Below are 27,812 nucleotides of genomic sequence, written 5' to 3' on the forward strand. Positions count from 1 at the left end.
TAATGTAAAAGAAACGACATTACTTTTCGGCCTACCTAATATATTTTTGAAGGTTTAATTGATAAGGTTGAAAATGGGTTAATGTTTAATTTTGTAATATACATCAGTAGCAGGCGCATTTAATTAGGAATTCATAGAAATTCCTGTACAGTTAACGAACTTGTAAGATTTATTTTCAGTGAAAATTAATCGTGAAGTTCCTTGCAATTTTGCTCTGAAATCTTTCTTACCCAGGTATGAATCATTAAACTTCACCAAAAGAGTCCCACGAACAAGCCATCGTAAAGTCTCATAGAATAAATTAACGATGTCGACAATTTTTCTGTAAAATTTTTATGTACCCGTTCACTTTTTAAAAATTCCCCAAGCAGGCTCGATCCGTCATGATTTCGAAGGCTGCGGTACGACTAAGGAATGTTTGAAATAATTTTCGAAGCACCGATCTCTCAGAGAGAACACCTTCCACCGCATTCGACAAGTTTTTTCCACCGTATTCTATCATGTTACGCTTTCTGTGGGCACTTTTACCTTAATCGTGGACCAAATTATACTCCCGCGTCTGCGGACTAAAGAAAGTAGCCTCTCGCATTGCCAGTCTTCATTCCGAGCGAATACCAACTGCTTGGAACAGAATCAAACAGCCCGGAGATCTTTATCGCGATCGGTTAATTGCTCTGCAGTCTGCGTACGCAGGAATCTCTAGCATCTCGTGTTCAGGAGTGAAGAAAAGTAGAAAAAAAAAAAAAAAAAAACTGGTAAAGAACGATCGTTCACCCGCTCTAAGTTCATCGTTTGCGTTTCGAAAGATTCACGGTGAAAGGTAACGGCGTACTGAAATCGTGCGTAATCGTTTTACCTTTTTTAGTCGATGACGATGTGCGGTCATCGAAGATTTCATTGATGCCAGGATCATTATAGTTAAACATTCACTTTACTTGTTTGCTCTCAGGTCACGATGGCGGGGGATTACATTCTGGCGGTCGCGTCGATTATGATCGCTCAACTTCGAAACGACGACGTCACGCTATGCCTCAGTCAGGTAAAGTTCGTCGAGTGCGTTTCTGACGGTAGTGCAACCAGAACGAGGAGGGGGATAAACGCAAGCACCGTGAAAGAATTTTTTAAAAATGTTATTTGGAATTATAATGATATTAAAAAAATATCGTATAACGACGTTCGGTGAGGTTTTGAATATATGTACCGATGGGAGGGAAGAAAATTAATTCAGCATCATGGTAATTATTTTTAAACATAAATAGAGATGGACTCAGATTTTACCAGATACACGTCCTCTATTTGAAATTTCTGGTTGCACCACCGGTTCCCATATTTTCCCTCAAAGTACAATGTTCGGTCATCTAACTTTATTGATAATCCTACTCCAAACTTTGATCTGTATTCGACATTTGAATTTTTTCTTTCCTTCTACGCAAACTTTCTTCTTTTGTCTATTAAAAAGTAATTTTTACCATTCCGTCTCGTAGATAGAATATTGTCGTTGAATTTTTGGTTGATACCTCGGTTTATAATACGTTTGTTATTAATTCCACGTCCGCGGGAAAGTATCCACGTGCTCTAGGATCCTGATATAATCCTGACGATAAGTATTCACCAGTCCAGGTGCTTTCCAGGTCGTGACGGACCTGGTGCAGGGTGAGTTTATGCAGCTCGGCTCCAAGGAGACGGAGAACGAGAGATTCGCGCACTACCTCACGAAAACGTATCGCAAGACGGCCAGCTTGATCGCCAATGCATTGAAATCTGTGAGTCCTCATTCTTGATCGATCGGTTCATTTGTATCTGTATTGATAAATTTGCTTTGACGCAGGTGGCCATGCTAGGAGGTGCCGATGAACAGCTTGCGGACGTAGCCTTTCAATATGGTAGAAATGTTGGCTTGGCGTTTCAATTGGTCGACGACCTTTTGGACTTTGTGTCGTCTTTGGAGGCAATGGGCAAACCTACTGCAGCCGACCTCAAGCTTGGTCTTGCCACTGCTCCAGTTCTCTTCGCGTGTGAACGGGTAAGGACTACACAGATTGCCTCTGAGTGGCGTTCGCGAGAACAGTCTGTCTTCATGCTTACAAAATACGAAATACTGTCGCTGGAAGGGATCTTGCGAGGTCGTAAACTGAAACAGTAGTTATTGCTTTATTGGGCCAGGTAACTGAGCCATAAGACGTCAAGGGTGTCGCGGGTCTAAAGTATACATGTCCACGTTACTTGATGCCCCAATACTTGATGTTTGCTACGCGGGTTTTTCCAAATTGGAAAATAATTGTCTCTTGATCCTAACAATTATTTTAGTAATTGACATCTATTATTTCAATAGCTAACATGTTTCACAGCAAGAACTCTTTAATTTTAATTGAACTGAAGACTAAATTGTGCAATTACCTTACTTTGAAGTCTTGACGAAGTGTGAAATAACTTTCTTTAACCATTTTGGTCACTGAATCTGAATTCCATCCAGTGGCACTATGTCCACCATAATGGTCCATCATTGCTAATACCAATACTAATTAATAGAGTTGAGTGTGGTCTACTGTAACCTCTTCGTTTATTACAGTATCCAGAATTAAATGCGATGATCATGCGCCGGTTTCAAGAGCCGGGGGACGTCGAGAAAGCTTTCGAGCTTGTACACAAATCTCAAGGTCTCGATCAGACGAGATTTCTAGCCAGAAAACATTGCGTGGAGGCCGCCAAACTTGCAGGATCCTTAGCCGAAAGCCCGTACCAAAAAGGTCTCCAGGTGGTCTGCGATTTAGTATTGAATCGCATGAAGTAGCGACGTGAGAATCAACGTCTCCGCGTATGAAAGAGAAAACGAATTACGTAGTCGCGAAGAATTATTGTTGGCATTTGTTATGATTAGTGCCAATCGAAAAGTTTCACCGAACGAAATATAATTTACCTCTGCCACGACAGGTTTGCAGACGAGTGGGAAAAAAAAAGAAGTAAAACGAAGGTTAGAGAGGTGAAGGTGTATTTTTTTAAAGGCATACATTTAATACTCGTGATGGTACTCGGAAGTTCTGTTTTGACTTGTGTGTTTGAAACATACAAGTTTCAAATGTTTATCGCTAGGGAATTGTTAGAGAATGGTTAAAAACGACGAGGTAACTCGACAATGCCGAAGGATCGGTAGAAAATTATTTTTATAAATGTCGTATGCGTATACGCGAAGAGAACATTGTTTTATAATGATCATTGTCTCTATGGTATTGAAGTGCGAGTGTTGTTGTTATGATATTATTAAAAAACTTAATCACTTCTGCTTTTTTTTTTTTTTTCTTTAAAAAAGAAAAACGTTTCTCCTTCGTTGGCAAGCAGAGTTCAAGTATTAACGAATAAAGTATATAAGCGAGATAATCGCTCACCAAGTGCCTAGGTATATCTTTGCAATGTGAGAGGCGCACCATATAAAAAAAAATGTAAAAAAACGAGCGGTAATGTTTACTTCGCTCCATAGCACACATATTACCTGATTTTTATCGATACTGTCAATCGTAAGTGTAAATAAAATAACGTGTAGAGTAGTTATATTATATTAGAATTGGTAACTCTTCCTGATTGTTCTCTTAGCAATTTGTTATATTGCATCGCGAAACGAATCAATAAATAAATTTTCTGGGATAACGGTATTGTGATCGAGTAACTTAGTCCTATTTTTTTTCCTTTTTTTTTAGAAATTACATAGTCGAGTATTGAAAGGAAAAGTATGGTGTAATCCTCGAATTTCGTGTAATTGGTCATGACCGATTGTATCAATATAAATATCTTCGTCTTATTCAAAAAGCTGAAATAATCGTCTTAATGCAAACAATTTCTATTGGTGTTAATTATATATTGTTAATTATTAAATATGTGAGTGTTGTGTATACATTTAACATTTTCAAGAACAACAATCGCAAGGGTACCAGTACTAATCGACAGCATAATTTAATGTTTTGTTTAAAACGTGCGAAGAATATCTACCAAAGAAGACTTTATGGTCTTGATTCTTCCACTTATGTCGCGAAAATTAATTTTGGCTTGTCGAATGTAATACGAATTATTAAATATTGACATGTTTCCCATCCGATTGGTTAGATTTTTACATATTCGCAAAATTATTCACATTATTTTTATTCGAAAGGTGTCTAATAAAGTGGAATACCATCTTCCATAATCTATTATATTCATGTTGAATAGAAAACCTGCTCAAAATATTATTTGCTACATAATTGAACATATAGATATAAATGTATAATAACTTATATTTATAACATGAATTAATGTATATAATTGTTCTATAAGGTAACAAATCACCACTGTAAGATTATTAATAAAAAAAAATGCAAACATGTAATTACGATCAAATATAGATTTATGTTAGGTTAAGGATACTTGATTGATATACTTAGAAAAAAAGAAGATAAATGAAGCTTTCGATCTCTGGCACAAACTTAAACCTATTATTTATAATTCATCTGATCTATGTGTATTTCACGGCCAATTAAAGTAACAAATTAGCTTATAAATTAATTACGAATTCGAATACACCGGACAACTGTCTTATAAATATAAGGTAATGTATAAATGCGCTGAATTTTAATAAAGCAATAGATCTTTATATGTAAACATGCGATTGTAACTATGCGATGTCTTGTAAACACGCACAGGAGACGCATAATTTTCAGCGTTCATAATATAGAAGAATTACAGAATTATAGTATAGAAGTCGAATATCTCTAACTTAGATCGATTTGCTTCATTATAACTAAATTGTAAACCGTAAGGTTTAGTATCATATTTGTTGTGTCGGGGATGACTAAATCCATGTTATATAATTTCTTTTTTAATATAAACGTTATATTAAAACTCGAAACACGTCTCATTTATTTTAAACTTATAGTGATGTATTAAATCAAAAAATATTTAATGAAAGTCGTAAGCAAGTTTACTTACAATTACGGATAATATTCACGTCACAAATATTAATCTAAAAATATTTGTACAGATATTTTCGCGCGTATTTCTATAAGTGAGCGGTGCTGCCATCCGCGGGAAAACGTCTAAGTTTGTCGTCAAATAGTTTCAACTTTTAAACGCTGGATAACGCCAGCAATATTAAAACATCAAATACTGTTATTTATTTCCTTATTCTATTTTATTACGTCAAATAACGACTATGTAATTATTCCATAGTATAATTAAGACATTTTAAAACTACGTATATATGCAAATAAAAATTAGAATGATCTCAAATGTCGGTATCCAGAATAAAGTCATGTCATCTAGCGTCTAAAAGTTGGAACTATTTGGCGACAAACTTGAGCATTTTCCCACGGATGGCAGCACCAGTAACTCTTTTACAGTTAATCTGTAATTGTTATATATAAGTAATAAATCTTATGATTTCTTTTAAGACTGTATCAGTGAATGGTCCTACATCCCACCATTCCAGCTTCAGATTATTTCCTAATTACAGAATGTAATTAAACATTGATTATAGTCAATAGTGAGAGGGAAATACAGGTGTCGCTTTCGGTCCACTTTATGTAGAACGGAACTGAAATAAAAATAAGCGCCAAAACATACAACATCCTCTGTCATCCCGGCTACTTTCCAACAAAACTTATTGGTGGTTAACTAGTGAATCAAAATTATGGCAAGTTTAATAGACCTTTGTGAACAATACTTCGGTGCACGTGATTTTTACGATGTCCTAAAAATTTCAAGAAGTGCAACTGACAAACAAGGTTTGTGTACATAACCTGTAACTGTGAGGTACATCTGTTACTGTCTTTAATTCTAATATATTACATTTAATAAAAATAGCTGTTGCTTACACTACTCTGCTGTCCATATCAAACAATAATCCTCTTTGTATTTTTTCAGTGAAAAAAGCATACCATCAACTATCTCTACTTGTTCATCCGGATCGTGTTGAAGATGACATCAAAGCAGAGGCAACAGAAAAATTCAAAGTCCTTGGACGAATTCATTCCATCCTCAGTGACAGCGAGAAACGTAAAATTTATGATCAGTCTGGTCAATACGACGAAGAGAGCGAAGAGGTTATGATGAGAAATTGGGCAGACTATTGGAAGACTCTATTCAAGAAAATAACTGTGGAGGATATTAATAATTATGAGAAGAATTACAAAGGATCTGAAATAGAAATCAAAGATCTGAAACGCGCTTACATGGACAGTAAGTGAATTTAAAGTTTCTATATCATTTGTATAATATATCAAAGATATTAATTTCGATGTTATTCTTAGGTGAAGGAGATATGGACTACATCTTAGAAACTGTTCCATTTACGAGCTGTGATGACGAACCAAGGTTACATAGTATCATCCAAAATCTCATAGAGAAGGGTGAAGTACCAGAATATACTGAATTCACTCAAGAAAACGACAAAAAGAAGCAACGTAGAAAGCGTAAGGTAAGCGGTAGTTAAAGTGTCTCGACCTTCACGTAAGTACCATCTTTTACATATTTTAAAATTGTTCTCACTTTGTATCTGGAAAATTATCTATAAGGTCAATAAATATGAATATAGCATGGGAAGGCAACACTTGATAGCCATTGGTCAGAAATTTAGTCAAATAAAAAATGATTCCATTTTTAAATAATCATCTAGATAAAGATCCCTGAGTCAAATTATTCCTTCATATCATTAAATCTACCTTCGACATTGCGTATTCCTAGCACGCGGTTCGTTTTCTAATAAGTTTGCAACATCCAGCATAGGAAACATCGTACAAGTGTCGATCGCACGCAGACGGCGATGCACTCATAAATTTAAGCTTGATCGCTCCCCACCCGTTGGTGTCTGCTACACATCACCTCAGAGATCTGATGAGCAAGTGAGGCAGCGCGCTATTTTCAAGCTTCTCTATTTTTATCAATAGATAGTACTGCTTCGTGATTGGAACTAGTAGTAGGAGGCGGACTAGTAGTACGAAGCTACGACGGAGGGGGAACGCTAGTAAATAAGTAAAGAGGGAACGCAAGAGCGGATTCAGTCTACAGAGCAATTAGACCGGGTCTAGCCCGCTGCTAGATGCACTGTAATTTTCGGCTAAAATCCCTACCACGATGACCGTGATCCATTGAGTCGTCGAGGACTGTACGCACGATAATGATACGTGGGTGTTACAACAACATTGCGATCAACAAACTGTACGAACGATCGTGCGATTTTAAAAATAATTGAACGACCCTGCTGCGTAAAATGGGTGCCACTGTGGGACTGTTACTGTTGACTCTTTTGTGTGCTAGTGTCAGTGGAGTGCAAGGCGAGTGCAGACACGTGAAGAACGACGACATGATAGAGTACTCATGCGAGGGCGGTCAGCTCTCCGATTTGGACGGCCTTCCGGACTCCACTGGAAAGATTCGCATCACGAACATGCCAATATCACGGATAACCAGGAATACGTTCTCAAGGTTTGGCTCCGAGCTTTGGGTCCTCGCCATCTCCCACTGCGGTATAGTAGACATCGAGCCAGGTGCTTTCGAGCACCTGATAAATCTCCAGCAGCTGAGCTTGGACAACAACTACTTGACCGCCGTCGAGGAGTCCTGGTTCAGAGGTTTGAATGACTTAACGTTCTTAGACCTGAATTTCAACAACATACACACCATCGAGGACGGTGTGTTCAAGAATCTACCTAGTCTCATAGATCTGAGGCTCTCTGGTAACCGTTTGGAATGCTTGAACCTCAGCGATATGGCTCACTTGAAACTGCAGAGGATGTTCCTCAGCGAGAATTCAGAGTTTAAGTGTCCCAATGCGGTGAGCAGCTACCTTGAAGATCGTGGGGTGATGTTCGAAAGAGACCCCGAGTGGAATAAGATTCCCAATGACTTGGTCCCCGTGGAAACTCCACTCGAGTACGAAGACGTGTACGATGAGACCACTTCGGTTCCAACGACGCAGCTACCTATGCATCGAGAAAGGCTGCATCCCGCTTCAAGACCTTCTACGCCTCGTCCCATGGAATCTACGCCAACGTACCCGCCACTGTGGTTCTACACTACCGAAGACGTTGTTTATCATCCAATGCGCGTCACTCCCGATTGGAGAACTACGCAAAGACCATCAACGATCGGCTACGAGGACACCCAGTCGTTCACAACAACGATGTCACCTTACGACATCGCGAGGGGAGTCCATGTTCCTCCTAGAGTTATACCTGTTCAAACAACCACGGATACGCTTGACATAAACAAGCTTGACAACTTGGACCTGACAGTCCTAGGACCTCGACCCAGTTTTCCAGAATCCACCAACGCCAGGCCTGAATTCCCGATTTATACGGGCAGCGATCCGTTCCCATTGGCACCTGGCCCGAATGATCGTCATGAAACTCCACCTTCCGTGGATTCCAACGTCGACCGCACCGCTGACCCGCCTGAAGTCGCCTGGCCGGACAGAAACACCTGGGATAGGGAGTATCCACCCGCTGTGGATAATAGATTACAAGGTCAGGAAACGGGATACTCAGGTCCTCCAGAGTATAGGGTCCCGCCAACCGTCGCTCCACCGTCTCCAACTCACGTTGTTAGACCTCAGCAGCCAGAAGTGCCAGAAACGGTTCGACCAGCTTGGCCAGAAGTCCCAGAAACGGTTCAACCACGTTGGCCAGAAGTGCCGGAAACGGTTCGACCAGCTTGGCCAGAAGTCCCAGAAACGGTTCAACCAGGTTGGCCAGAAGTGCCAGAAACGGTTCAACCAGCTTGGCCAGAGATCATCCAGACACCGTATTACGAGCACCCGATTACTGTTCATACGCCACCTGTAGAGAGCCTTCCACCTGGCCAAGTCGCAGGACTCCCGCCAATCGAGACAACCACCGATAAACCGTTACCCAATTGCGGTCGTAGGAATCTGTCTTCGACGATGGAACGATCGTTCGTTGTAATATTCATCTCTGTTCTCCTGGTCTACATGGGAGACGTCCTTGTGGAGGGATTTTAGCTAAAAATTTCTTATGTTCATATTAACGACTATACTTCATCGACGAAACACGCTCGTTAACGCGAGCATGTACGGGCATTTACGTTTAGCGTTGTAACACGAATCGCGATGCTAATGGAACGTTGACCGACGCCTGTTTGAAACGATTAATCGCGACGGGAATCCGAGTGGGTGATTGAAGTGCAGCTGGTTTTAACGTTTTCCCTTTGATCGTGAACCAATCATCATTGGTTCGTCGGATACCGCAGAGCCTGCAGTATTCATAGCGTACGTATACGTGCACCCACTATGTGTGTCCACTATGAGAGGTCAGGACTCGGAGGATCACTTTACAAACAGAACTGGAAATGTCGAGTTCAATTGGGATTAGTTTGTCTTGGTCTGGCTGGAGGTGATGGTCAACAGATTAAACGAGGTGTATTATTTAGAAAGATTCAGAAGATGTTTTTTGTAATAGAAGCATGTGGTTTTCTACAAAGCGTGTTTTGTTGTTGGTTATAGGAGAACTCTTAAGTAAGGCTTGAGTACTAACCAGTATAAGAGTTATTTGCTTAGTATAACTTGTGAGAAACAAGTTGAGCACTCAGCTATCTAGTGGTATTATTTAAAGGCTATTTCATAAGAGCAGTTGTATAATGAAATTCAATTTATTTGAAATTGATAGGTGCAGATCTAATCATCAACATTCGCTCGTTTATTTTGGCTTATAATCATTTTCTAAAAAGATTTTGAAAGATTTTCTCTTCGATAGAAACTAGGCGACTTCCCTAACAGTGGATTTCGCCTTCAGTAACGTTGGTGTGTAATCTGCCCCTGTTAATTATACATCTTTAAGTATTTCTTAAATCGAATACGTAAAGAAAACAAATATGATTAACATCTTCGCAACAAGAACCATTACTTCAAGGCTCCCAGCTGCACCGTGTCTCATGGCCTTCTGTTTCATCACTTCATCGCACTCTCAGTTCCGTGATCTCCATTGGCAGATGTCGCTAATTGTCACCAAGAACACTTAAATCCAAACCAATTACGTATGACGCGGTTTGAAAAGGATCGCTCATTTAGTGATACGTCAAAACAATACTCTAGTTCGCCACTTGCATTAAAATGTGTACCAAGTCCGAAGGAGTCAAGTCCGTGATCGGAGATAAGAATGCGGCAGCGTTGTGCAACATTGTTTGCGAAGGCGAGGATCGCCGAATAAGGATTTGTGAGGCAAGCGCGATGCTGAATATCAATTGAAAGTAACAAGCAACGAGGGCCGCGATGTATCCGGTGTGGTAATGAAATAATTACTAATGTCGTTCAATCTAATGCTGGGTGTTATGTAACGACCTTGACCAACGCATATCTGATCGAGATACCCTGGTTTCTGCGATACACGGTGCGTTTTGTCAGCATCCCTGGACGATTGGCATGCGTTGGATCGCGTAATGGCTGTCGTCGTCTGATGTCAAGTTCGCGAGGCTTCCTGTGTGCATTACCGGCCGCAACAGGTGCATCGTTTCGCGCACGCTAACTGATGGAGAGGCACCCATACCCCAACTGTAAATAGCTGACAGGAATTCGACCGACCTTGCCGAAGTCTCGAAGTGCATCTATTGAAAGGGGACCATTGTGGTCGGCTGTTCATGCGCGGATCTCGACGTTGGAGCTACTGTAGTACTTTATAAATGTCCGAATGCCGTGGATACCATTCGAGTGTTTAGGTATCGCTATTTTCGTGGTATTCCTCGAATACCAATATCCGAGTATCACTAGTTGAGTTATAGTACTCGAAGGTTACTGCAAGGATATTACTAGACTTCAGATGTTTACGCAAATTCATATCTTTATATGTACAGATGAAGGACAGATACTTAAATCAAAGTATGTTTTGTCTTTTATATGTTAATACACTTTATTTATTTAGACATTTTATTTTTTATTTTATACTTTATAATGCATTTACGAATTCGTGCATATCCTTGTATATTTTTATGTATTTATACTTGTTATACATGCATAAATATCCGCAGTCTAGATATTACTATTCGAATATCATTATACAATGCCTAGTATAGAACTACTGATACTGGTATCTATTTTCTTCGTGCCTCTGTAAATTTGTAAAGCGTACGAGTGTCCAAATTTGTACAACTTTACAAAACAGTACACCTGGCTCCACAAAGTTGCCAATCGCTCGTGCCAACAAAATTCCTGGAAAACAAAGGTCCAGACAGATCGCGTTCCGCCCTTGTTAGGAACATATTGCGAGTCTAATTCCGTCGTATTTATATTACCCTTACGACTCTTCCACCTCCCTTTGTGACGTCAAGTACTTTGTATTCTATAAGGGGCTATTTGCGAATCAGATCCGTGCCAAAGTATCCACTGTGTTCGAATGGTATGCACACACGTGCGACCGCTTATAAGATCGACGACGGAGCGATGCGCTTCCGCAACCTTGAATTACTTGGTCTCCCGGTGACCAGACCTAGCGACACATCTGGCGTCGAGCCTGACGCTCCGGAAATCATCCGAATTACGAAATAATTGAAACGGTCCATTGGGTTCGAGGTAGCCGTTGCGCAACGAATTCCCTTTGTACCGTGTCATCGCCGCGGAATTTCGCGAGAATTGAGCCCCGCGGTCATACTACATCGCGGTTCGTTCCAGAGATGGGCAATTGTTTGGTCGAATAATGGTCGACGAATGAAATCATCGTAGGATGGCCATCGACGCAAGCTTTAGCTCGTTCAAAGGAAAATGTAATTTTGTTCGATAATTCGGGGTTGACTTAGGAAATCTCTATGAAAGGGCTCGGATGTATTTCGTAAGTTTATACACTTTATGATTACTTTACGAAATCGTTGCATCAAATTTAATCGTGGTCCTTTTGTTATTCGTAGACCAACTAGAGGATCGACTTATGGGTTTCCTCAGCAATGAAAGATTATTAACCCGAAATGCAATTGTTAAAACAGATTATTGTAAAATTATAATTATAAAATAGATTACTGGAATATCTATTAAAATAGATCGACGAATGGGTAGTAATAATAATCGTTTCTTCAGTTGAAAGAGATTTCTGTATATGATCATTGTTACCCGATTTTCTTGAATAATAGAGATGCATGTTATTGTATTGTTTATTATATAACATCCACTATGAATGCACAACATTTAGAGTACACCAAACATTATAATTCGTATTTATAGATCAAAGACTTGGACTCCGTTGATTCACGAGTACCCAGCGCGACATAACGTCCCTCGAGCATCGTTAAGCGCACCGCGTATTTATTTAACGAGATATATTGTTTTGCATGTTTCTTTGAAAATAACAGTGATGTCGACACAACGAGAATAATTTCCTCTCGAGCTGGACGATTTTGACATCTGACGCGTTTAAATTTCAAGATAAATAAATAGCGTAGTTCTCATCTAGATTAAAGTTTCGAACGAACAAAGATAAGTATAAGGATCGAAACATCTAAAATGCAACATTTATGGAATATTTATAATAACAAATATGTGCATCACTATCAGGAATCTTTATTCTTGTGAAACAGTAAATATAGAAAAATCTGTTACCTATAGGATCGCTTCTTTTTTAAAATAAAAATTAATTTCGTGGGTTCTCGATGATACAAGTTCTGTTTTGATTAATTCGTCATAGAGTGTTGTATTTTGGGTGCAACTGTATTTCAGATTCGTCATTCATTATTCAAATAGAATTTGGCTCATCCCTGTTCGAAGCGGAGTATCGATACTTCGACTTAGCGAAGCTGTGCTTGGCTTTCTGTCATCGTGTCTCGGTCGAACGTGATTCCAATAACTTCAGTATTTCGCGAGGCGTTGTGCAATTCGGCCTAACATTAGGATACCTCTTAAACGTACTTGCCAAAAATTATAAATAACGGAATTTCCTCAGCGCCGAATTATGGAGTAGGTCACTAGGAATATGGATCATCGGCAAGCGTGAACCACGAAATCTGTTTCTCGCGAAGCATGACCTCAGCACGCGTAAACAATTCCACGAACATTTTCAATAGCATCCGTTCCTCATCTAAAATAATTCGTGACAATTTTCCTAAACAAGTTTCTAAGCTGTATGCATCATATTTCATTTCGAATTTATTTTCCTTTGGTATATCTCGATCATTTATGAATTTTAATTAACCTTCTCGCGCGTAAAAATTGTCTAAATTCTCTAAATTATTAGTCGTTGGCGATCTCCATCTAAATTCTACATTCTAAGTCATTCAAATAATCATTAGCTCATCGTTGGCAGACGTGTATCTGCAGTTCGCGTCTCGAACGAATGATTTTTACGGGTATGGAAATAGAATCCGTTGAATCATTGGGGGGCCAAACCTTTATCGCGTTTCATCTTAGATTGCAAAATTATATTGCTGGCACGCTGCCTTCGTTAGTTTAAACAATACGTCTAGAAAGCGTCGAACAAACACAAGGCGTTGTCGAACGTCTATGGAATACGCGACCCCTCGTTAAAATTAACTCCTCTTAACCCACGGGCAGCGAGTTAGCAGGGTCTGATAATCTGGAGGATCGACGCATGGCTAGCATCGAAAATAGAGTTACTCGTGTCACGAAGTGCTGGTAATTAATTACATTAAATAAGGACGGCTTGTGAGCTGCAGTCGTTCAACGTCTGATCTATCGATCTCTTCACGTTATCTCCTGGCTAATGATCGAATTCCTCCATCATGTAGGTCGAGTGTCGTGCTAGGATATCTAATGGAAAATCGTCTGCTGAAGTTTTTGCAGCCCTTATACATAGCAACAGAAATCACGAATGCAACAATTTTTCATGCAATAAAAGAAAATGATCCCATCCATATGTTTATTCAGAAATTTTTATATTTGAAATTTAGTCCTCTGTAACGGATGGTTTTCGAAAAAATTATTCTAAAAATGGTTGCATTTATGTAAATTGACGGTTTGCTAAGTTGAGAGGATTTTGGAGGTTGGGTATTTAAGCCGTGGCTTCTTGTTGCAGTGGGCCAAAGAAGCACAAGAAGCCGAACGTCTTGAAAAGATGCTAAAAATCGAAAACGAGGAAAACGCAGCTGCCAACAATCTAGCACTGGCGATACAGAGCCGCAATCAAGCACGAGCGAGTCAGTCCGACAAGTTCTTCGATTCCCTGATCGACAAATACGCGAAGAAGGCGGAGAAGGCAACGAAGAAGAAATCCTCGCCCGCAAAAGCCGCGAAAACCACGAAAAAAGCTAAAAAGAAGACATAGAGCAGCGCAATTTTTACAGAAACGACCCTCCGCATTGGAATATCGTCGCGATTTTTTTAACTTAATTGCTAATCATCACAAAACGCGTCCCATCATGTATACTTCTTTGTACGAACAAAAATTGTCGTATTTAAGTTTTATAAATTTGTCGATTAAATATATCGATAGTGAAATTCATTGTAACCGCGTAGGCACGTCACGTTCAAATATAAATCTTATATACACAGGTATCCTGATTTATTGCGTGCCGCTCGGATGGATGAATGTAATACGGAAGTATCAAGGTTTAGAAAGTTCGTCAGAGTGTCTGTCTTCATCATTGGTCAAGTTTATGTATGAATTATTTTTATATCAACGGTTGATACGCACGAATTCTCCTTTATCATTTAAGGATAACATTTTCCAGGACACCTCTACCTTACCTACCAAGTCCGAATGAAGATTCCTGCTATATTATCCCCAAATGGTAAAACATTTTCAGTGGTTCTCATTCATGCGTTTGTAATTGCTTGTAATTTACATTTTTAAACACATCCATTGATTTGCTATTGACAAACAGCAGTAGTCAAGATAGAAGCAAACATCAAACAAGTCAAAGGTATTAACAGACATTGGAAGCTAGAAGATCGAACGCCGGGATGTAAGCAATCGGTACTGAAACAGTTACGTTTCCATCAGTGTCGTTGGCACTGTTAGCTCGTGGTGTCACCGGTCATTAGTCGTATCATTAGGAGTTTGACCCCTTGGAATCGAAAACCAGCTGGAAGGAAAGGTAAGAAAAGAAAGAAGAAGGCGCTAGTCTATATATTCTCGCCCCTTTCAAGCTCAAACTTGGTAAGCCTGATTAGTGATGGGAGCGAGGATGGTGTTGGCGTTTTCTCATCGGTATTGGTAGATATGGTGTATATCGGTCACCATCATAAGTGCCAGTCTTGTACGGTCAGTCTCGTGTTACGTCTGGGCTGACTTGGGCAACAACACACCACACATCGGGTGACACACTTTTAGGTAAACGGTACATGCGTTTTTTCATAATGCAATTCCAAATGTTCCAAGAGATTCGAAAGCGCTTCGCGATTGTGTAATTGTACCCAGGGTTCGTGGTAATAGTATAGTGAACTATTATCGAAAACAATCTCTGGCATAGCAAGGGATGATCGATCTAGTTGAGGTTAGTTTAAAGAAACAATACTTCAGCTGAACCAAGCTCTTATCTTTATACAATCGTGTAATAAGAACGTGTACTTAAAAAGGAAGAAGAACTTTTCAAGTATTAGTATTAGAGACCAGGCACTTATGATGGACCACTCAGTTACATTAAGTATATTTTAAGAAACAATACTAAAGACACAGTAATCTATCATAATTTAGATTTAGTCGATCGCCCAAAGAATAGCCCGCGATCGAATATTAATTACAATCATACCGTGAGAAGCTAGCTCGCAATTTAACAAAAATTTCAACGAACGTTTCGCAACGTTTCGTTTCAGCGCGAATTTTGAACCGCGTCACCCGTTGTGCACGTGATCGACGCACAGTGTCGCGCAATCACGCTCGAGCGACCATCTTATTACAGTCATGGGTAGCTAACATGGGTAGCAAAATGTAAAGCACCGTCATTATTAACAAGACCTGTAACCAGAGGCCGAGAGAGCTCGACTTCGAGAACGTCTTGGAACACAATGGGGCATTCGCCAGGAGCTGCTTGGAACAATATTTTCCTACCGCAACCTAAACACCAATTAGATCCAGCCTCGATGTTGTACATACGAAAGATGAATAATTCGCTGGATTGCCGATTGTTTCGCCGTCGTCGAATTCGATATGATTGAAATTACGAAGCGAAACAGGAATGCCCAGCGAGGGAAAAACATCCTCCGCAGATGTGATGGTCGACGGAGCAGAAAATAAAGCATTGTTCATGGTGGTAATTCGCGGGGAAGTTAATCAAAGGAGGATTTAACACTTTCGATGCCATGCAGAATCGGAGGTTCCGGATGGAAGCGTAGGAACAGGTCAAGTGGCCGCATTGTAGCGGTTGATTGCGTGAAATTGTTTCAAAGCGCTCAATTTTTATACCTTCGTCTTCGTCCTGTAGTCCATGACTGTCGTTCAACGATTAAACAATTAAATGTATCGATAGATGTATATTGTCACGTTTGGACTCAAATCTTGAATTTATCGGTAAGCTTAGCCATCAGGTATCGCCTTGGACGTGACTCTAATTAATCTCCTGATCGATCTGCCCAATTTAATCACGTACTGATAAATTGTTGAGTAATTGGCGACTATTAAATCGACGATTCATTGCGCCATATGTAAGGTATTTACTTGATAAGATCTAGTGGATAAGCCTTACAAAGCATGTCGATGAAAGATGACACTCGAAGGAACATAGGACAATTAACATGACGTGAAATGTTTGTTCAGGTTCCGAGACATTAACTCGATAGTTGCAACGTAATCACCTGTATCTGTGAGTACTGTGGGACGTGGATGGTCCACTGGTCTTGGAACCTGTTAAAAGATATATTAGCTCCACGGTAGCGGAACGGGCATCAACAATGACAGCACAGTGACAAAATTATGTCAGGATCGACTAAGGAGTTTTTGTCATGTAAAGTGATGTAATCAGCGAGCTATAAAGAATTCACGGTCGTAAACCATCGTGCGTGTCTCACTCAACGTTTAACTCTCCTTGTAATTCCCCCGTAGTTTCTTGTTTATGGATCAATAAATCTGACGTGAGAGGAATGAAAAGATAAATGATATCTAACATCGATTCTGACGAAGAGTTTTGACTATGCTGAAATGAAATAAGTAAACGCGTTTGAAGAAAAGTGATTGTGAAACGATACGTGCAAGTGTATCGACACGATGAGAAATTAAAATAGGAAAATATTTTTTAAAAACTGATATATAGTGAATTCAAGACATACGCTGCGGGTGTAATATAATCAACAAGGACGTGGAAGAAAACAAAAATAATTTTGCAGGAAATGAAGAAAAGGATTCCAACAGTTCCATGGGTATAAAACACCCACGTTTTGCATTCTAGGATAGAAACAAATCTAAGTCCAGTTTGCTGTAATGTATAGCCGGTGTATCGTGTAGCTGTTCGACTGACGGTCATAATTTTGCATGCTACACTAACAAGGGGAGTTTCTTAACGGACCAGGTGCAACATGTGAGGAACGCTAAGTATAAATAAATTTCAGGCTGTTCACCACTGGCGCACAGCCATTTCTTAAAAAAGAACTTGGTTCTTTTTTTAAATTGCATATCCAAATGAAAAAAAGGATAGAAAACTTATGCACTCGTTACGGAGGAAACTTTATCAAAATGAGATGGTTCTAACAGAGAACGATTGGTACCTTCCATGTAAGTATGGAGGAGGAAGGGCAACAGCACAACTTCAACTCAAGTCCTTCCTAATTTCATGCCTACTTCGTTTATTCCGAATTTAGGTCACAAACCGGGGGTTAGGATGTCATGTGCCAAACGACAAAGTGTACCATCGAATGTAAACGAGCATCGCAACGAGATTTCGGCCTGGCAATTCCCAGGGCCAGGACCAGACTAAAACCAAAAAGAGTCGCGGGAGGAGCAACAATGCTTAGCGCAGGATCAACGCGCCAATATTTTAAACCCCGAGCCTTAACTTCGCGGGTCCTCCTTTTTCCATATACACTCCTAATCACGAGTCGCATCGGCAGATATAGCGTGTACCACGATGCACCCCGTTAAATCTCTGAAGGGAATCGAGAGGGAGAGCGAGGTAGAGACGATGGAAGAAGGTAGGATAAGGACGGAGGGCAAAAGCTGGGGTTGCAGCGACGCGATAGAAGAGGAGAGGAGACACCGTCAGCACGAGGAGGAACGTCGGAGCAACGTAAGAGGAGGTGGTGGCTCGTATCGGAGAAGGTGGAGGAGGAGATGGTGAAGGAGCAGAACAGAAGGAGAAGGGGAGAGCGACATTCCAGAAGGCGGCGGCGGCGGTGGTTCTCGTGGGAAACCAAAGAGAGAGAGAGGAGAGAGATCTCGTCTCAAGGAGAGGTTGCGAGCCTTAAGGCACCGTTCTCATCTCCCAACGCGCGACAAGACCACGGAGAGACTTCTAGCTCAGGTGCTGCCGACAGTCCACGAATTTATGAATCCGTGAAGACACGGCGCGTCTCCTGCGTGAGTTCGATCATAAACGCTGGGATCCCCCTACGCGGAGGACCTGAAAACACTTGGGAGATCCTCGTGAGTGGTGCTAGGCGTTTAGGCTCCTTATCTGCCCACCGTCCAGCCTAATGGGATTTCGAACACTGCCATCGTGTAACTTTACTATGGAAACGCCGTGTAAAGGAAATTCGATACAGCGCTGACCAGTGTTTCCAACCGCGTAGATTGCATACGAGTATAGTTGATGTATCAATGGCAACAAACGATAACACGTACGCGTATTTAGCTTTTGCGTGCTTCGCCTTCTTTTGTTTATGCTCGTAGCATCGACCACTGCATTATTCTTCCTCGATAAAGCCACGACAATGCATCGGGACGGTGTAACCCGAAGCCCCTGCAACAGAATCGATAGGTGGCGACTGCGATAAAGAAACCCTGTTGAATCTATATGCAAGAACGAACTCGATCAACGCCAGTGTAGATGGAACTTGTTGGAACACGCCACGCGTTCACGCTACTATCGTGATTATAAATCTAACAATCCATTTTGACAAATAGTTTAATAGAATATGTCCTTTCAGTAATCGCCCAGAATTTACCCGAGGAACTTTGGAGAATCGCCTGGATGCTTTGTGAATAGGCCCTTATGGTGAATCTTCACGAAGCTAGGGACAAGTGATTTCAAGCCCCACGAACACACGAGGAGAGGATGATGTTAAGCCCACGAGGTTTTCGATCATCGCGAATGATCAAAGCTGACTTGTCCCCACGGAAACTAGTGTTGTTTCATTTTCGCGAGTGAGAATAATTATTAAACATGGTAACAGGAAATAAAACATAATTCCGCAAACTTGACACAATTTGGACCACTGCGGACTAATTGGGTGCTTCTCGCACCACTCGGAACTTTCGAATGAGAATCATCTTATCTTTCGCTCGGTTGCTCGTCGCGCAACGACAGCGCCAAATAACAATGGCTTGTCGTCGCATGGTATACGATGGCAATAAAGTGCCTCATTATGATTATTACCATCGTAAGTCAGAGCGGGCGTCCGAATGCACGCAGTTATAACACGATAATCGCTCAGCATGCGCCTGTATTGGCAACGACGTGCACGCACTTGCTTACGCAAAAAGGATAACGTCCAATTAAACGGCGCTCAGAAATTCAACACCGATTCACCAGCCGTGTATATCCATTTCTCCTGCCGCTGACGGCGCACTACCGTTCTCTGGGCCTTGATCTTTACTCTCCTTCAACGGATCACTCGAATTTCCATAGGAGATTCGCTACAGTTCAACATTTCGCATGAGGTTAACCTGGGAGATTGGTATCTTGAGAACTAAGGTTTACAATCATTCATCCGGAAAGTGGTACGAAGATATAGACTAGTTTAGAGGCTATGGTACGAGTCTCGAAATGTTCAACAGACGTCTTTATGATGAGTCAGTGTCTATTGGGGATTCCCTAGAGGTGTTCCACACTTGAGATTTAATCTAGCCTACCTAGAATTTCAAATCTACAAGTCTGAAACGTTACTCAACCGCAGGTGAAGCGACTTGAAAGCACGATAAACGCTCGGATATCACTTGTACGCGTCAGAGAACGACCCAGCAGACGTAACGTCCTGAAGAAGCGTCCACACCCCGTCAGATCGCAGCGCAGTGAGCGCAGCGATCGGAGCGCCAGTGGGACACTTGATCGAGACAAAGGTGCGCCCGTGATCGCGCGATGAGAATTTTCGGCGCGGTTAAACAGCGGTGCACGCACGTCCGGCGGAACACCCTGTATAAGGCAGAGGGCAGAGGCACGCCGGTTCGCGAGATGAGAAGAAGAAGGAGGGAAGAAGGTGGAGAGTTAATTGAATCCGAGCAGCGTATAAGTGGAATGGCCTATTCCTCCTCCGGTTCGCTCTTCTTATTCTTCTTTCTTCCCGCGTGCCTCTTCTCCTCTCGTGCCCTCTTCCTCTTCAACCGTGTCTCCCTTGGCTTGCCTCGCGCCGTCCTTCGTGGCTCCTTGTACCCCCTTCGAACGGGGTACTGAGGTGGATCGGTAGGTGGAAGGACGCAGGAGGATGGAGGAAGCATTCCTTTGTCTCTGCGCGCACGGACCTAGATCACATAGTATATAATGTGTATAATGTGCACGCGGATGTGCGACTACGCGTACAGGAACGGGCATCGGTGCATTACGCGTGTCTCCGTGCATTAGGAGAATAGAGAAACGGCCGAGCCGTTGTAACAAGGCACGAGGGATTTTGCCCTTTGTTAATGCGTTACGGAGTTACAGCTCAACAACTTTAACAGGATCCCTGTGGTAGTGGCTGAAGGTTGGACGAGTAGCAGGGATGAAACAGGGCGTTTAGACGTCTAGGCCTGTAGCACGGTCGGATAGTATCATACGACGCTGTTTGGAAGATGTAAGACTGTGGAAGGATGCGGACTAGTGAAGACCAGGGACTTCATTTTGCTTGAACTGTGTGTATGTACTCTTCAGCGTGTTGTTACGAAATTGATAATTGAACACTAGAAGATACTAGAAAACAACTAGGATTGACTACACTACTACGTTTTGCCAACACGAACGGCGTACACTATAACAAGATTGTTCACCAGGAAAATCCTGAAGAGCACGCGTGACGTAAGTCACGTCCATGCTTTCAGCGAAGGTACTGCGCACGTGCGCATGCGTAGGCTTTAAAGCTGTCGCGTTATGCCCACCAGGAACTCGTGTGCTCCGTTCCAAGGAGGATCCCTCCGAATTTGCTCAGCCGTAACTCATTTTCCGGCTTCGGTACCCGTTTCGGAGCGACTCCGCAGGGTACACAGCACCTCCAGGTTAAAAATCTTCGCGTATCCGCGGCAACCTAACCGGAGATGATTTTTGTCGATGACAGTCCGGTAGGTTCTCACCGCGGGTGTTCAGCGGCACCCCTCGCACACACGCTTCGCGTATTTGCGTACCCCGAAATAGCTGTACTCTCCTCCTCCGCGAGACGACGGGAGGACGAGGATGAGGACGGTGAAAACGAAGACGAAGGGACGCTGGGGGGGGGGGACCGGGCAGGGGAGAGGAGGGGCGAACGGAGCATGTATACCGCAAAACCAGTTCGCTGGTGAGTAAACAAAAAACGAGAAGGAGCCAACGCCGCGGCGCGGCCTCGTTGTCCGTTGCGAGGGGAAGAGAATCGCTGCTTTATTGCTAATTCGAAGACATTCGCCCGGCAGAAATGAAACTTTATAGTCCCCCCGCGGGGGCAGGGGAGGGCTACTGCCCGCGTCATCGAACATAGGTAGGAGCCGATACAACAGGCGCCCAGGGCTCTGAGATACGCTCCTGTCGGGACAAATGCCTCGACTGCGTGGATCGACTTTGGGAATCCTTCGGGTTCCTATCCACCTCGAGGACTCGCCAGTTTTCGCGTATGTTCTGGACAGGTGAACGGTTCGGAGACCTCGGGAGAGAGACTGATACGTCAGTGACAGTGCTCAGCTTCGTGTTGATGTCAACGTCCATCCGTGACGAAGGATATCCAGACCAAACACTGGGCTTGAATTACAGAGATGGGGAGAGAGGGGTGGGATTATCAAGAAATCTGGCGATTATTTTCTTCTGAAATCGGTCTCGGTTTCCAGCACATTCTCCGACTACACAGCGGGGTGGCTAGGGTCGCGAGAATGCAGCTCGCAGCGGCTCATTACGGTGGTTTGCGCGTAAGAATTTCGTACACGCGATGGCGAATCCCGCCGGTGGGACCGACGCGCGCGCCACAAGCCGTCCGCATCGCTTTATTAGAATCGCTCGAATATATTAAGCGCGAAATTATATCGTGAAAAAAAAAAAAAAAGAAACGTCGGGTCGACGAGAGGAATGCTCCGCGGCTGTGATCGTCGCGGGAGAAAAAAACGTGACGCGTTTAAATCGCGGGCCAAGAAGATCGCACGGAGATTACGTCGCGTACGGCAGCCGCTCAAGTGTCGCAGTTGCACGTCGTTAATGTGAGGCAGGTGCTAACGCGGAGCGAAAGAGAAGACAGGGAGAAGGTGGTGGTGAAGGAGAAGAGAGAAGATGCGCCCGGATCCCGTCCTCCCCCTAATTGACAAATTGGAATCTTATTAGAAGCTCGTGATGCCGGAGGTACCCGAGGCAGGAGGAGCTTCGAGGGTCCACTCGGCCGGGCGAGAGAAAGACAGAGAGAGAGACAGGTAGCGAGTGTAGCCGTGAAAGACGAGGAGAGAACGAGGGGCATAATGCGCGGATGGTACGACACTAACAGGTTGTACGGCCCACGGTGGAACGGAGAGAAGAAATACCTTACGCTTAGCCTGCCGGCCGGCAGGCGAATGCCACCCAGGAAGCGTTCGCGCGTGCGCGATCTGTGTGGCCTCGGCTGGACTCGACCACCGGGCCCAGCCGAGCACGCACGACGGACCCCGACGTGGCGCGAGGACGCCCGAAGCCGACGTGTGCTGGCCCACCCGGTAGAGCGCGCGCGTGCCGCGTCCTGTGTGGTCTTACGCTCGCTTCTTCGCTCTTCCTATTCTCCCTTACTGCTCTTCTGTTTCCTTTCTTCTCTCGCTCCGTCCTTTTCTTCTCCTGTCTCATGCTGATCCATACTTCAGCATCCTTCTTCCTCGTAGGCTTGTTTTTCTCAGCGAATTAATATCATTTCGCGTCCATAGTTTCCGTTTCCTTTTCATCGATTCTCTTCATTTTCACAGCGTCGTAGCTTTTCCGTTACCGAGATTTTCGCGTGCCTCGTCCTGTTTTCTCAGCTTTGGTCTTCTGGACGAGTCCACTCGGCCAGAATCTGCGCGTCTCTTCCTTTCTCCTGGTTGGAGCGCAGTTCCTCCTCCCTGCATCGCCGCAACACGGTCCGTCTCCTTGCCTCTGTCCGGGCCGCGAAGATGAGGTGGCCCAAAGACGAACAGCAGAAGGTGGAGGTGCTGACAGTGGCGTAAGTAACGAAGGATCGTGTAGATCGCACGATATTGCCGCCGACAGGACCGCGAAATGGAATTCTAATTAGGCGGACTCGGCTCGTTACGGGCAACCGAACGGGACGACTGCGCGCTGGTGGGAATCCAAAAGGCTGGCCAATTTGTTCGCGACTCCGGCGTTGTAAACTTTCTCCATTTGCGAACGGAAACGGTACGTCACCGTGCCTTGCGTTCGTGTAACAGATAGAAGCTCTTTTATCGTCTATCGCTAAGGTCTCGTCCGTCGTGTAACGCCGTGGCCCCTTTTAGCGGTGACCAAAAACGTGAACGGCTGCCTCAAAGGACCCACGCCTGTCCATTATTACTATTCGTCACGAAAACAGTCTCTGGTGTCACGTTCACGAGGGCCACATAGAATTTTATCTACGTCAGTGGCCAAAGAAAGGAGATGAGGTGGTAAGCCCACTCGACCCGTTTCACCTCTCCTTTCCCGCTTCTCGGTTTCCTTCGCACGGCTTGACTCGACCACGTGCTAACTTACGAGCTACGATCTCTGTACCCTTCCACTTTTCTTTCTTCATCGCTCGTCCCATTCTCCCGTCTCGACTATCTCACTCTCTCTTTTCGCCCCTCGGCTACGTCGATTCCCTTTTTTTTTTCTCCTTTTATCCGCCGGTTGTCCTTTTCTGTCTCCTGCGGTCTCTTCTTAACCCGATTCGGCGCTGCGTCGTCTCGCTTTTTCGCTTCCCCACGAGTTCTCCACGGATTATTAATCCACCGACGGGAGAGAGGATCCGTGGCGTTCGCAGAGATTACGGGCGAAGAGCATGGCAAAGGTGTTTCTACGTTAACAAGCATCGACTGGGAGAGAGGGATATCAACGGCAATGTGATTCCGAAGATGAGGAATCGCGCTTTGTTGTCCCCTTATCCCTGGATCATCTTAGAACGGAATGGAAACACCAGGTTCGAGGAAACTGATAAGGATCCCGTTGAACCTACGCCAATATACCCCGAGGAGACTTGGAAGCTTCAAAGTGACACGGATTTTACCAAGCCTTCGTCAGATATTGCGGCTTTCACGAGAGAGTCTAGCCAGGTTAGATAATTGCATCCCAATGCGGAATTCCGCCATATTGGAACCACTCCAATTGTATATTTGGGGCTACTGCGAATTAACTTGGAGTATTTGAGTATACTAGAATATTACTACATTTGTATACCACAAAACAAAATGAGAAAATCAACTATCTCCACATCTCCCCAAATTAAATCTATACAAAAATTTAATGGCAAGAAATGCCTCACATATCGAAGCCGCCGTACTAAATTCCAGAATTTTCTGATAAACCAGCCCTGGAGTACGAAACAAACCAAAGCGAACATACACACATCCATAGATACAAGAATTCCTAACCAGTTTTCTGCATTTTTGGGATCGGAACACCTGAAATACCCAAGGGATGTTATACTCTTATCCAAGCCATACTTCTCCCGCAGTATATCCAACAACAGCCAGAGAAGCAATCACAGCTCCGATCGAAACGTCCAAAGACGCGAACAGATGCATCCCGAGGATGCCAGGGGCGATCGGCACCGCTCGATCACGCATTTATCTCAATCGCGAAAACACCGTGCGCGTGTGACGCGAAACTGTCGGGAGGGGGCGCGATGATTGGAGCCCCGTTGTCCGTAAAGCGTATTTTCGCGTGTAAAATGCAAATGGCGGGACTGGTCGTGTTCCTGAGGCCGGCCAGTTTCCCGCGCGTACGTGTGCGTGCGCGAGGAGGACGGTGAAACAAGGAAAGGAGAGGGGAAAAATGGAAAGAGCGAGACGGGCAGGGTTCAAAGAGCCGACAGTGGTTAAAGAGCCTTCTTCCTCTCTCCACTTCGACACGCACAAGTACAAGGCGCAACCTTTCGAGCTACCCAGAAGAGTATCATCCTTCTGGCTGTCCCTTTCTCTCGCTCTGTCCGTCTTCGTCGTTGTCCCCCTTTCTCCCCGGCACCTCGATCCTCCTCGTTCCATACTCCGTCGGCAGAGCAAATTTATTTCACGTTCCTGCCTTTTCTGGACCTTTCACAATATTTGGCCGCGCTTCGGCATCCAAGCACGGCGGGCACCGGTCACCAGAAGATACGGCTTTGAGCCCTCGGTGATGGATGGTTCGCTCTCCAACCCGCCACGAATTACTGCTTCTACTCTTTGTCCCTCTCTTTCCCACTTTCCCCTCTTTTTCCCTCCACCTGTGGGTATATACCTTGTCTCTCTCCCTCTGCTCGCCCTTTTGCCGGATCCTTTTCTCCCCGCGGAGGATGCTAGACTGTCGCTGATGGGGCCCAGGGCCGGTCAGTCCCAAGACATATACAAACGCGCGATGTTTCTCCTCGAGATCGGTTTATCTAGCCCGCTCTCAAAGTTCCAGACATCAGTCGCAGGTTTCGCGGTTCATCGCCGTGTGTACGGCCGTGGCCAGGTCGTCGTTCGTCGAATGGAACGGTCGTGCTCGTGGCTACCACGTGCGTTTACGTGTCCAGACGCTCTCCTCGTGCGATCTCCTCGCAGACAGGATTTCTGCTCGAAGATAGGGCCCCGAAAGACCAGAGAGATCGAAAGGACCACGAATCCTCGAGGAATGACCTCAACGTTCGGGTATCGCTGCGAGCCGTCCCTGGGTCCGTGGACCCGGAGCCCCGGGACCGTTCCACCGAGTTCGTGCAGGTATATAAATTCTGGTGCTATTATTGGGGCTTGTGCCTTCTCACAGAGCCCTCTGGGGCCCGCGGCGGTCCCTTTGAGCTACTCGTTCTGCCTCTCTCGTCTTCGCCGCGGTCTCCCTCGCACCGTTGCCTCCACTGTTTCTACTCTCTCGACTCCCTGTCCTTTCTCCACCTCGACCTTATCCTACCACCGCCTCCTTCCCCTTGTTCTTCTCATCCTCCTCCACCTCCGCCTCACCCTTTGACTCCTCCGCCGTACCCCCCTTCCATCGCCTCCCACCAGCCCTTTACGTCCCATTCTCCACCTCGCCGAGGCGATCCTACACCGCCCCTGACTTGTTTGTTTTCCCTCGCGTCGTCTTCCGTTTGCTAAACGCACCTTAAATTACGCGGCCGATGATAAATATTTGAGCCGTCCATTACGCGAAAGGACCACCTCCCCGTGGACCCCTTTCCGACCGGCGTTACCTTCTCGAGTCGACGCAGGTTCCTCGTTCGGATCGTGTTACCTCGGAGGGGAAAAAAAAACAGGGACACCCGGAGGTGAGCTACACCGAGCAATGGTGGCCAACGCACCCGGGGATTTTCTCGGACCATCAACGAGAGAGGATCTTCCCTTGCCATCTTAGCGCCTTCTTTACGTTCCTTCGTCGCGACTAGAGTGGCGCTGGATCCTGAGAAACGCGATAAAAAGTCGTCGCGTTCGCACTTCGTCGTTTCGCTTTCCTGACTCTTCAGGGAATTTGAGGGAACGCGGACTCTGGAGGAACACGGGCAGGTAGATGTCACTATAGGGAAGTATTTGGGCACGTCGCGGTTATCGCAGGCTGTCGCAGAGGAGTGTCGTCGTTTTGTGTGTCGTATCTGGAACAACCCTTCGATCCTTATATGCGATAACACCGATCGAATTAACGAAGGAGATGAACTAAATTTGTCCCGTGAGGTTCGGAACATCTTAAAACATTCAGAATCAACAAAATCCATGTCACATTTCTGCCCAAGCAATACTTCTCCAGTACATCGTATTAAAAGTAATTTTGGGCCTGCAAAGGGTTAAAGGGACCACGTCACGGAGCGTTCGACCTGGGCTCGATAATCGATGGGCAACCGATCTCGCGCTGCGAGCTCGCCTGTCCAGCGCGACGGTGTTACATGGGATGGCAACGCCGCGCTATTACTTGCACCTCGAGAGCGCAGTTTTATTTCCGCTCCGAGCCGCCGCAGCCGCCACAAAAGTCAGAGTGCCTCGTAACAGGATTATGAAATGTTCCGGAGTAGCGTTCCGCAGATGTTTACAGCCCGCGAATACTCGTTATCTTTTACTGCCACGGGTGTTTCAGCGATTCTGGCATCGGCTCCGTTAACGAGCGACGTTTATACGCTCATTGGTCAGTAACTCTCCCCCACCTTGGATTTCGCGTACGTCGCGCATGGACCATAATGTGACCATTGTTTTGAGCCACGCAGCTTGCGCCAAATCTTGCGGGTCTGATAGATTACTGCGTTGTGGACCGTCTTTCGGTGTAAACGATGCATTCGGGGTTGAATTAAGACGCGGGGAAGCAATAATGAAGCTGGATGAAAGACCGAGAGTGTACTTTGATTAGTTCCAGATGAAAAGCATTAGTATTTCACGGTAATAGTATTTCATATGTAAACACAAGGAACGAACAAATGTTTTTGTTCCAGTTGCTCCAATTTGAACGTGTCTGTTTTGGAGTACATTGGTACCAAGGACCAGTAATAA

At 44.2% G+C, this 27,812-nt stretch overlaps 3 protein-coding genes across 4 annotated transcripts in view; all 3 read left to right on the forward strand.

Moving 5' to 3' along the window:
• Nucleotides 1-5,748, forward strand: part of LOC128895245 (all trans-polyprenyl-diphosphate synthase PDSS1) — a 46,560-nt gene extending 40,812 nt beyond the window's left edge. For both annotated transcript variants that reach the window (XM_054157680.1, XM_054157689.1), the window contains exons 5-8: nt 950-1,039; nt 1,632-1,763; nt 1,829-2,023; nt 2,570-5,748. In XM_054157680.1, the coding sequence (XP_054013655.1) occupies nt 950-1,039; nt 1,632-1,763; nt 1,829-2,023; nt 2,570-2,791 (639 nt within the window). In that variant the 3' untranslated portion in view covers nt 2,792-5,748. The remainder of the gene's footprint in view (nt 1-949; nt 1,040-1,631; nt 1,764-1,828; nt 2,024-2,569) is intronic.
• LOC128895296 (dnaJ homolog subfamily C member 9) lies at nt 5,605-14,460 on the forward strand. Its single transcript, XM_054157785.1, has 4 exons — nt 5,605-5,747; nt 5,887-6,201; nt 6,273-6,439; nt 13,986-14,460. The coding sequence occupies exons 1-4, from the start codon at nt 5,654-5,656 to the stop codon at nt 14,232-14,234; spliced, it is 825 nt and encodes a 274-aa protein (XP_054013760.1). The 5' UTR covers nt 5,605-5,653; the 3' UTR covers nt 14,235-14,460.
• LOC128895076 (uncharacterized) lies at nt 7,023-9,046 on the forward strand. The gene has a single exon (XM_054157322.1). The coding sequence runs from the start codon at nt 7,232-7,234 to the stop codon at nt 8,978-8,980; it is 1,749 nt and encodes a 582-aa protein (XP_054013297.1). The 5' UTR covers nt 7,023-7,231; the 3' UTR covers nt 8,981-9,046.
• Nucleotides 14,461-27,812: the final 13,352 nt, after the last annotated feature.

Source organism: Hylaeus anthracinus, unplaced genomic scaffold (genome assembly GCF_026225885.1).
Source record: "Hylaeus anthracinus isolate JK02 unplaced genomic scaffold, UHH_iyHylAnth1.0_haploid 0, whole genome shotgun sequence".
In the NCBI taxonomy this organism is placed as follows: domain Eukaryota; kingdom Metazoa; phylum Arthropoda; class Insecta; order Hymenoptera; family Colletidae; genus Hylaeus; species Hylaeus anthracinus.

Coding starts and splice junctions, on each gene's coding strand:
- LOC128895296 (XM_054157785.1), top strand. CDS start 5,654: ATGGCAAGTTTAATAGACCTTTGTGAACAATACTTCGGTGCACGTGAT. Junction 6,202..6,272: donor GAAACGCGCTTACATGGACA/GTAAGTGAATTT, acceptor TGTTATTCTTAG/GTGAAGGAGATATGGACTAC. Junction 6,440..13,985: donor AGCAACGTAGAAAGCGTAAG/GTAAGCGGTAGT, acceptor TTCTTGTTGCAG/TGGGCCAAAGAAGCACAAGA.
- LOC128895076 (XM_054157322.1), top strand. CDS start 7,232: ATGGGTGCCACTGTGGGACTGTTACTGTTGACTCTTTTGTGTGCTAGT.